Source organism: Melospiza melodia, chromosome 25 (assembly GCF_035770615.1).
Source record: "Melospiza melodia melodia isolate bMelMel2 chromosome 25, bMelMel2.pri, whole genome shotgun sequence".
NCBI lineage: Eukaryota > Metazoa > Chordata > Aves > Passeriformes > Passerellidae > Melospiza > Melospiza melodia.
Genome location: NC_086218.1, coordinates 9,690,500 through 9,701,493, shown reverse-complemented (window position 1 = coordinate 9,701,493; position 10,994 = coordinate 9,690,500). Strand labels below are relative to the sequence as shown.

The following is a 10,994-nucleotide window of genomic DNA, read 5'->3' as shown; positions in this document are numbered from 1 at the left end:
CGAAGATGGCGGTGACCACGCTCACTGTCCCCCCCCACCCCCCCAAACTCCCACCGGCCCCGCCTCACCGGGGCCTCACCGGGGACCGGCCCCGGTCGCGCATGCGCAGAGCGAGCTCCGGGCCCTTCCGCTTCCTGCGCGGGACCGGGCGGCCCGAGCGGGGCCCGCAGCAGCCCCGGAGCGGCCCCGCCATGGCCATGGCGCTCAAGATGCTGCCCTGCAAGAAGCGCAGAGCGGCGGCGGCAGCGGCGGGGCCGCCGAGCCCCCGGGAGCGCGGGGAGGACGCGGAGCTGCCCGGAGGCTCCGGTGCTGCTGAGGGAGGCGGCTCCGCCCGGCCCGCGGGGAGGGGGCCCGGGGAGGCCTCGCCGAAGAGCGGCAGGAAAGCCCCGGTGAGGGCGGCCCCGAGCCCCGGGCAGGAGCTCCCCGCGGGGCCCGGCAGCCCGGCGGCGGCGGAAGGTACCGGGAGGGGCGGCGGCTTTGCGCCCTGGGATTTTGGGTTTGTTTTGTTTCGGGTTTATTTTCCTAAGGAAGTGTCACAGATTAAAATGAGAATGAGGTTTTCCCCGCTGTTTTATCATCCCTGGAAGTGTCCGAGGCTGGGCTGGACGGTGGAAGCGTCCCTGCCATGACAGGGATGGGATGGGATTTATGTTCCCTCCCCACACGAACCATTCCGTGGTTATTTGGGAAAGGCTCCGTGGGTGTTTGTGAGGCCGGAGATGAGGGGACTGGGACATGTCTGACAGGGAAAGGCTGAGGGAGCTGGGGCTGCTCAGCCTGGAGAGGAGCCCCAGTGAGAGGGACCTCAGCCCTGGGTGTGCCTGAGTGTCCTCAGGTGTCCCTGGGTGTCTCTGAGTGTCCCAGGGTGTCTCCAGGTGTCCTGTGTGTGTCCCTGGCTGTCTGAGTGTACCTGAGTTTCCCTGTCTGTCCCAGTCTGTCCCTGTGTCTCTCCCAGTCTCTCCCAGTCCATCCCAGTGAGCAGAGGTCAGAGCAGCCCCAGGCTCTGCTCCAGGCCCAGCAATGGCCCCAGAGCCACGGGCAGGGCCTGAGCCCAGGAGCTGCCCCTGCCCAGGAGGCAGAACTGCTGCCCTGGGCAGTGCCCAGCCCTGAGCAGAGCCCAGAGAGGCTGTGGGGGCTCCGTGCCTGGGGACCCCAGACCCACCTGGCACAGCCCTGAGCCCTGGGGTGTCCCTGTTTAGGGACCCCAGACCCACCTGGAGCATCCCTGAGCCCTGGGGTGTCCCTGTTTAGGGACCCCAGACCCACCTGGAGCAGCCCTGAGCCCTGGGGTGTCCCTGTTTAGGGACCCCAAACCCACCTGGAGCAGCCCTGAGCCCTGGGGTGTCCCTGTTTAGGGACCCCAGACCCACCTGGCACAGCCCTGAGCCCTGGGGTGTCCCTGTTTAGGGACCCCAGACCCACCTGGCACAGCCCTGAGCCCTGGGGTGTCCCTGTTTAGGGACCCCAGACCCACCTGGCACAGCCCTGAGCCCTGGGGTGTCCCTGCCCTCACAGGTGGCACAGGTCACCACCCTCTGTTGCCCTTCAGACTTGATGGATTCTGTGATTCCCAGTGAGAATCCCCTCTGGTTCTCGTGCTGCCGTGATGGGATCCCTGATTTGACTGAAAGCTGGGTTTGTGGCAGGGAAGGAGCTGGGATGGGGCAATTCTCAGTTTTATGGGCCTGCCCAGACCAGGAGGGGAAGGGTTTGAAGGGTTTGTGTGGGTTCATTTGGCCACGAAAATTCATCCCAAATCTGTCTGCCCCCCCCCTGTGGCAGGAACACTTGTACAAAAGTGTTACAACCACATTTTGGAGGAACCCCCAGGTTCTGGCTCTTGGGGTGGGTTTGATGTATTTGAGTGGGAAAATCAACGAGGAATAAATGAAAAATTAATTTGTGAGGTGTAACACCCACTTTGGTGTGTTATCTTTGCTCTGTGCTGGATCTGCCTGCAGCTGGCTGTTCTGTTTGCAGGGAAAATCCCAAAGCTGTACTCAGAGGTGGAAGTGAGCTCTCAGAGGGATCTGGATCCAAGTGAAAACCCTGGGCCAGTGCCAGAATCTCCAGGCAGGAGCTCCCTGCAGCTTTCTGCTGCCAGAAATCCCAGCACCATGAGGCCACCCAAGAACAGCAGAGCAGGTGAGTGCTCCCAGGAGGGAAATTTGGTTTTGGGGCTGTTTTGGATAAATCTGGCTGATACAGCAAGCTCTGGAATTGTGAAGATGGTGAGGGATGTGTAGGTGCAGGGTTTTGTTTTAATTTTCATCTTGTGCTCCATAATTCAGTGCAACTTGCTGGAGTTGATCTCTGCAATTTTTTGGCTACTAAAAATCCTTCAGAGAAAATGGAGATTTTCTTTCTCTGAGCCAGCAAAGCAGGAAAACACTTTTTAAGTCCTGGAAATCTTGCTGTGTGGTACCTGGAGTTTATTAAAGGTGTCAAAAGGCTGCTGAGGCCATTTCATAAATCATCCTGGAGGAGGTGGCAGCTGCAATGACCTCGATGTGCTCAATGAACTCAGGTCCTGCAGAACTTGAATCCATAGTTCAAAAGAATTTCTGGTTCTCGTGGCTGCTTCTGTTTTGGGTGGTTTTGCATCAGCTGATGGAAGTTCTGCTGTTTCTTGCAAGAATCTTTGCAAGGAGAATCTTTGCAAGAGTTTTGCAGGAGAGTCTTGCAAGGAGAATCTTTGCAAGAGTCTTGGAAGGGGAATTTTTGCAAGGAGAATTTTTGCAAGGAGAGTCCTGCAAGGGGAATCTCTGCAAGGAAAAATCTCTGCAAGAAGGGTCTTGCAAGGGGAATCTTGGCAAGGAAAATCTTGAAAGAAGACTTGCAAGGAGAATCTGGGCAAAGAGAACCTTTGCAAGATGGGTCTTGCAAGGAGAAACATCTTTGCAAGGAGAAACATCTTTGCAAGGAGAACCTTTGCAAGGAAAATCTTGCAAGACTTGCAAGGGGAATCTTTGCAAGGGGAATCTTTGCAGGAAGGGTCTTGCAAGGAAAATCTCTGCAAAGAGAACCTTTGCAAGAAGGGTCTTGCAAGTAGAATCTTTGCAAGGAGAATCTTGCAAAGGGAATTGTTGCAGGAATCTCTGCAAGAAGGGTCTTGCAAGGGGAATCTTTGCAAGGATAATCCTGCAAGAAGACCTTTGCAAGGAGAACCTTTCAAGAAGAATCTTTGAAGGAAGATCTTGCAAGAAGACTTGCAAGGAGAATCATCTTTGCAAGGAAAATCTTGCAAGACTTGCAAGGGGAACCTTTGCAAGAAGAATCTTGCAAGAAGACTCTTGCAAGGGGAATATTTGCAAGAAAGGTCTTGCAAGGAGAATCTGTGCAAAGAGAATCTCTGCAAGATGGATCTTGCAAGAGGAATCTTTGCAAGGAGAACCTTTGCAAGTGGAATCTTTTCAGGAAGAGTCTTGCAAGGAGAATCTTGCAAAGGGAATCTTTGCAGGAATCTCTGCAAGAAGGGTCCTGCAAGGGAAATCTTTTCAGGAAGGGTCTTGCAGGGATAATCCTGCAAGAAAACTTTTGCAAGGAGAATCTCTGCAAGGAGAACATTTGCAAGAACAATCTTTGCTAGGAGAATCATCTTTGCAAGGGGAATCTTTGCAAGAGTCTTGTAAGGACAATCTTTCAAGAAGACTTGCAAGGAGAATCTTGCAAGGGGAATCTTTTCAGGAAGGGTCTTGCAAGGAGAATCTTTGCAAGGAGAATCTTTGCAAGAGTCTTGCAAGGATAATCTTGCAAGAAGGGTCTTGCAAGAGGAGTCATCTTTGCAAGGAGAATCATCTTTGCAAGGGGAACCTTAGCAAGAAGGGTCTTCCAAGGAGAACATTTGCAAGGAGAACCTTTGCAAGGAGAATCTTTACAAGTTTTTTTTGCAGAATTCTGTTTTGTGTTTATTTTCAAACTCGTCTTTTTGGATGCGAAGCAGCCGAGATTTTTAGGTTCCATCTCTGCTGGTTTTTCAGAGGAGCAGGACGGGGAGGACGTCGAGAGGAGGAAGAGGAGGAGGAAGGCGAGCAAAAGGAAGAGGGAAGTGAGAAGCCAGGAGGAAGAGGGCTCCTTGTCCTGTGACATCAAACTGGACGAGTCCCTGGACCGCACCCTGGAGGATGGAGCCAAGCAGCACAACCTGACCGTGGTCAACGTCAGGAACATCCTGCACGTGAGTGTGGGGACAGGCAGGGCTGGGGGCTCTGGGCTTCCTCTTTCCTGCTCAGCAGAGTTCTTGGTTGGAGTTCTGGATGCTGAGAACGTTAAACTTGCTGTGCTGACAGACCCTGGCTGCCAGGAGAGCCGTGCACTCCTTGTTCTTCGTCCTTGTTCTTCGTCCTTGTTCTTCGTCCTTGTTCTTCGTCCTTGTTCTTCGTCCTTGTCCTTCCTCCTTGTCCTTCCTCTTTGTTCTATTCCTTGTTTCCTCTCCTTGTTCTTCTCCTTGGTTCCCCTCTTTGTTCCCATTGTTTTTCCTCCTTGGTTTCCCCTCCTTGGTTTCCCCTCCTTGTTCCCCTCCTTGTTCTTCTCCTTGGTTCCCCTCTTTGTTCCCATTGTTTCTTCCTCCTTGGTTTCTATTCCTTGTTTCCTCTCCTTGGTTTCTCCTCCTTGGTTTCTCCTCCTTGTTTCCTCCTCCTTGGTTTCCTCCTCCTTGGTTTCCTCCTCCTTGGTTTCCTCCTCCTTGGTTTCCTCCTCCTTGGTTTCCTCCTCCTTGGTTTCCTCCTCCTTGGTTTCCTCCTCCTTGGTTTCCTCCTCCTTGGTTTCCTCCTCCTTGGTTTCCTCCTCCTTGGTTTCCTCCTCCTTGGTTTCCTCCTCCTTGGTTTCCTCCTCCTTGGTTTCCTCCTCCTTGGTTTCCCCTCCTTGGTTTCCCCTCCTTGGTTTCCCCTCCTTGGTTTCCCCTCCTTGGTTTCCTCCTCCTTGGTTTCCCCTCCTTGGTTTCTCCTCCTTGGTTTCCCCTCCTTGTTCTCCTCCTTATTCTCCTTGGTTCCCCCTCCTTGTTCTTCTCCTTGGTTCCCCTCTTTGTTCCCATTGTTTTTCCTCCTTGGTTTCTTCCTCCTTGGTTTCTTCCTCGTTGGTTCCTCCTCGTTGGTTCTCCTCCTTGGTTCCTCCTCCTTGTTCCTCCTCCTTGTTCTGTTCCTTGCTTCCCCTCCTTGTTCCCCTCTGTGTTTCTCCTCCTTGGTTCCTCTCCTTGTTTCCCCTCCTCATTTCTCCTCCTTGGTTTCTCCTCCTCGTTTCTCCTCCTCGTTTCCCTCCTGCCTTCCCCTATTTCTCCCAAATTTTCTGCAATGTAGAACTGAAATGTTTTAAAGACTGAATATTATTCCACACTTTCTCCAGAGATTTACATATTCCATATTTTCTCCAGAGATTTGGGAGCCCTGTGAGTGCTTAAAAATTGAAGTTTAATCCAGATTTAGTTGTAGCACTCCTCCTGTGACTGGGACCAGCACATTTTACTCATCCCATGACATGACTGAAAACTGATATCAGACAAACTGCTGTGGGCTTTTGTTTTGATTATTTTATTTCTCTCTGTTGGGAATTTATTCTGGGGAGCATTCGCAGAGAATGTCGTGCAAATATTTTAATCTGTGCTGTGATTTGAATTTTAAATTCATTCATTTATTTAAATTCATTCATTAATTTAAATTTTTTTTTTTAAACATCCTGGTTTTGTGTGTTCCTTTAGGAAGTGATCACCAATGAGCACGTGGTGGCCATGGTGAAAGCAGCCATCAGTGAGACAGAAGATCTTCCTTTGTTTGTAAGTAAAATAAACTTGCTCAATTTATTTTATTTTTTGTTCCAAATTACCCAAGGCCTTCCTGGGCTTTAATGGGATGTGGGGAGAAGAGGTAGAACAAAAAAAAAAACGAATTTACCTGTTATAATAATTATAATAATTAGGTTTCATTATCAGATTTACCACCTGGATGAAGTGAGTGTAAATTATAAAACAGAAAGAGGAGGAGTTATTTTTGAGTTATTTTTGAGTTATTTTTGAGTTATTTTTGAGTTATTTTTGAGTTATTTTTGAGTTATTTTTGAGTTAGTTTTGAGTTAGTTTTGAGTTAGTTTTGAGTTAGTTTTGAGTTAGTTTTGAGTTAGTTTTGAGTTAGTTTTGAGTTAGTTTTGAGTTAGTTTTGAGTTAGTTTTGAGTTAGTTTTGAGTTAGTTTTGAGTTAGTTTTGAGTTAGTTTTGAGTTAGTTTTGAGTTAGTTTTGAGTTAGTTTTGAGTTAGTTTTGAGTTAGTTTTGAGTTAGTTTTGAGTTAGTTTTGAGTTAGTTTTGAGTTAGTTTTGAGTTAGTTTTGAGTTAGTTTTGAGTTAGTTTTGAGTTAGTTTTGAGTTAGTTTTGAGTTAGTTTTGAGTTAGTTTTGAGTTATTTTTGACTTAGTTTTGACTTAGTTTTGACTTAGTTTTGACTTAGTTTTGACTTAGTTTTGACTTAGTTTTGACTTAGTTTTGAGTTATTGGTGAGTTAGTTTTGAGGTTAGTTTTGAGGTTAGTTTTGAGGTTAGTTTTGAGTTAATTTTGAGTTAATTTTGAGTTAATTTTGAGTTAATTTTGAGTTAATTTTGAGTTAATTTTGAGTTAATTTTGAGTTAATTTTGAGTTAATTTTGAGTTAATTTTGAGTTAATGGTGAGTTAATGGTGAGTTAATGGTGAGTTAATGGTGAGTTAATGGTGAGTTAATGGTGAGTTAATGGTGAGTTAATGGTGAGTTAATGGTGAGTTATTGGTGAGTTATTGGTGAGTTATTGGTGAGTTATTGGTGAGTTATTGGTGAGTTATTGGTGAGTTATTGGTGAGTTATTGGTGAGTTATTGGTGAGTTATTGGTGAGTTATTGGTGAGTTATTGGTGAGTTATTGGTGAGTTATTGGTGAGTTATTGGTGAGTTATTGGTGAGTTATTGGTGAGTTATTGGTGAGTTATTGGTGAGTTAGTTTTGAGGTTATTTTTGAGGTTCATTTTGAGTTATGGGTGAGTTATATTGTCTGAAAGGGAATTCATTTAAAGGTAATGAATTTAAAAAAAGAGAAAAGCTTCATTGTAAGCTGTACTTTACTCATAGTAAATTTACTTATAATAACTTTACTCACAGTAAAGAGTTGCTGGGAAAACCCTGTCCTTAAGGAAAGGATTGAATTTGTTCCTGTTTTGTTTTCACCTCACAGGAGCCCAAAATGACTCGTTCCAAGCTGAAGGAAGTGGTGGAGAAAGGAGGGGTGAGTAAAATCTCTGCTCTGTGTGCCTGGAGCTGTGGCAGGGAGGAACAGATCCTTCCCTAGAGGAAAAATTCCAGAATTCCAAGAAAGTTTGGGTGGGTTTTTGGGGTGTCTGTGCATGGATTGATGATTTTTATCAATGCTCCTCTTAGAGGGTCACACACCAAAATCACTGACAGAGCAACAGGAGCATCCATGTGCTTTGAGTCTTGGAGTGAAAAGAATCAATTAAAACAATTAAATGATCAATTAAATGATCAATTAAATGATTAATTTGGGCTGGGCAGCACAGAGCCAGGCCAGGCTTGACAAGGGCAGTGAATTCCCAGTGCCCATCCTGAATTCATTTCCTGGAGATCCCATGGGAGATTTGAAGGTTTTGTTTGAGCTCAGCAGCTCCATCTCTGCTCTGTGTGCCTGGAGCTGGGGCAGGGAGGAACAGATCCTTCCCTAGAGGAAAAATTCCAGAATTCCAAGGAAGTTTGGGTGGGTTTTTGGGGTGTCTGTGCATGGATTGATGATTTTCATCAATGCTCCGCTTAGAGGGTCACTGACAGAGCAACAGGAGCATCAATGTGCTTTGAGTCTTGGAGTGAAAAGAACCAATTCAAACAATGAAATGATCAATTCAAACAATGAAATGATCAATTAAATCAATTAAATGATTAATTTGGGCTGGGCAGCACAGAGCCAGGCTTGGCAAGGGCAGTGAGCTCCCAGTGCCCATCCTGAATTCATTTCCTGGAGATCAAATGGGAATTTTGAAGGTTTTGTTTGAGCTCAGCAGCTCCTCAGCTTGGTGACATTTCCCTGTGACACAGCCCAGGTGTTTTTGCTGTCCCCAGGTGATTCCCACGTGGAATATTTCTCCAATTAAGAAGGCAAACGAGGTGAAGGTGAGTGAATTATGGCTGGGGAAGGGCAGATTCCTGCTGAGGCTGAAATTTTGTGGAGGGCTGGAGCAGACTTGTGTACTAAAATATAAAATAATTTCTGAGCTGCTCATGCCATTTCCATCACATAAATTCTAAATTATTTGTGCCTGTTCTTGCACCTTGACTTTTCTTTGCCAACCTTCCAGTAATTTATTTCTTTGCTTTCTTCAGCATTTCCTTTCTGAGCTTCAGGGTGTTTCCTCAATTTTAAATATTTGATCTGATTGTGAACTCCTCTGTTGTTAAGAGTGTTCACCCTCTTTCTCTTTTGTACTAAAATAATTTCTGAGCTGCTCATGCAGTTTCCATCACATAAATTCTAAATTATTTGTGCTTGCTGTTGCACCTTGGCTTTCCTTTACCAACCTTTCAGTAATTGCTTTCTTCAGCATTTCCTTTCTGAGCTTCAGGGTGTTTCCTCAATTTTAAATATTTGATCTGATTGTGAACTCCTCTGTTGTTAAGAGTGTTCACCCTCTTTCTCTTTTGTACTAAAATAATTTCTGAGCTGCTCATGCCATTTCCATCACATAAATTCTAAATTATTTGTGCCTGTTCTTACACCTTGACTTTCCTTTACCAATCTTTCAGTAATTTATTTCTTTGCTTTCTTCAGCATTTCCTTTCTGAGCCTCAGGGTTTTTCCTCAATTTTAAATATTTGATCTGATTGTGAACTCCTCCTCCTCCTCCTGCCTCTTTCTCTTGTGTACTAAAATATAAAATAATCTCTGAGCTGCTCATGCCATTTCCATCATATAAATTCTAAATTATTTGTGTTTTTGTTGCACCTTGACTTTCCTTTACCAACCTTTCAGTAATTGCTTTCTTCAGCATTTCCTTTCTGAGCTTCAGGGTGTTTCCTCAATTTTAAATATTTGATCTGATTGTGAGCTCCTCCTCCTCCTCCTCCTCCTGCTGCTGCTAAGAGTATTCACCCTCTTTCTCTTGTGTACTAAAATATAAAATAATTTTTAAGCTGCTCATGCCATTTCCATCATATAAATACAAAATTATTTGTGCTTGTTCTTGCCATTTCCATCACATAAATTCTAAATTATTTGTGCCTGTTCTTACACCTTGACTTTCCTTTGCCAATCTTCCAGTAATTTCTTTGCTTTCTTCAGCATTTCCTTTCTGAGCTTCAGGGTGTTTCCTCAATTTTAAATCTTTGATCTGATTGTGAACTCCTCCTCCTCCTGCCTTTTTCTCTTTCTCTTGTGTGCAGCCCCCTCAGTTTGTGGACATTCCCCTGGAGGAAGATGATTCCTCTGATGAAGAATACCAGCCTGATGATGAAGAGGAGGATGAGACTGCAGAAGAGGTGAGTGTGCACTCTGTGTGTGTTCAGCACAGAGGGGCTGAACATCTTCCAAATGTTTAATTTCCTGAAAATCTTCACGTCTCTTCCTCATTTCTGAAAAACCAAAGTGAATAGAATTAGGAAATGTAATAGGAAAATTTCATATAGCATCTTCCAAATGTTTAATTTCCTGAAAATCTTCACGTTTCTTCCTCATTTCTGAAAAGCAAAGTGAATAGAATTAGGAAATAACAGGAAAATTTCTTATCTTTGTGTGAAGCATTTCTGCTCAAGCAGAACAAGAAATTCACTCTGCCCTTGGAAATTCCTGTGCTGAATAAAATCTTTAATTAGGAAATAACAGGAAAATTTCATATCTTTGTGTGAAGTTTTCTCCCATTTCTGCTCAAGCAGAACAAGAAATTCACTCTGCCCTTGCAAATCCTAAAATCTTCCAGCAATCATTTTTCACTTCTCTACTCTTCATTTAGCTGGAAGAGAGGCTTTGAAATATTATTTGGGGCAGGATGATTTTTGAGAATTTTTTTATTTTTTTGGGATGTTTTTTTTGAGGTTTTTTTGGCACTTTTTGCCCTGCAGAGCTTGCTGGAGAGTGATGTGGAGAGCACAGCTTCTTCTCCTCGTGGGGCCAAGAGGTGCAGGACACGGCGCTCCTCTGATGAGGAGGGAGGGACCCTCTGTGAGGTAAAACTGGAGGAAAAAAATCCCAATTTATCCATCCAAATCCCCTGAAAAAATCCCCTAAAATCCCCTAAAAAATCCCCTAAAAATCCCCTAAAAAATCTCCTAAAATCCCTTAAAAATCCCCTAAAATCCCCTAAAAAAATCTCCTAAAATCCCTAAAAAATCCCCTAAAATCCCCTAAAAAATCCCCAAAAATCCCCTAAAATCCTCTAAAAAAATCCCCTAAAAAAATCCCCTAAAATCCCCTAAAAAAATCAATTTCTAAAATTGTGAGGCCAGGTGGATTTAGGGTCCCGCTGCTACACTGGGCTGACTCTAAAATAAAACAAGAAATTCACTCTGCCCTTGCAGATTTGGCAATTCCTGTCCTGAATAAAATCTTTAATTAGGAAATAATAGGAAAATTTCATATCTTTGTGTGAAGTTTTCTCCCATTTCTGCTCAAGAAGACAAAGAAATTCACTCTGCCCTTGGAAATTTCTGTGCTGAATAAAACCTTTAATTAGGAAATAATAGGAAAATTTCATATCTTTTTTGTGAAGCATTTCTGCCATTTCTGCTCAAGCAGAACAAGAAATTCACTCTCGAAAATTCATCGAAAAATCACCAAAAATTCACAGAAAATTCACTGAAAAATCACCAAAAATTCACTGAAAATTCACCAAAAAAAATCACCAAAATTCACAGAAAATTCACCAAAAATTCACCAAAAATTCACCAAAAATTCACCAAAAATTCACCAAAAACTCACCGGAAATTCACCAAAAATCACCAGAAATTCACCGAAAATTCACCAAAAACTCACCATAAATTCACCTCT

At 44.6% G+C, this 10,994-nt stretch overlaps 1 protein-coding gene across 1 annotated transcript in view; it reads left to right on the top strand.

Moving 5' to 3' along the window:
- The first annotated feature begins 384 nt into the window (after positions 1-384).
- Positions 385-10,994, top strand: part of LOC134429209 (GON-4-like protein) — a 44,839-nt gene continuing 34,229 nt past the window's right edge. The window contains 8 exon segments of the mRNA XM_063176328.1: positions 385-456; positions 1,981-2,145; positions 3,981-4,177; positions 5,693-5,767; positions 7,182-7,232; positions 8,078-8,128; positions 9,395-9,490; positions 10,070-10,174. Of these exon segments, the coding sequence (XP_063032398.1) occupies positions 2,118-2,145; positions 3,981-4,177; positions 5,693-5,767; positions 7,182-7,232; positions 8,078-8,128; positions 9,395-9,490; positions 10,070-10,174 (603 nt within the window). The 5' untranslated portion in view covers positions 385-456; positions 1,981-2,117.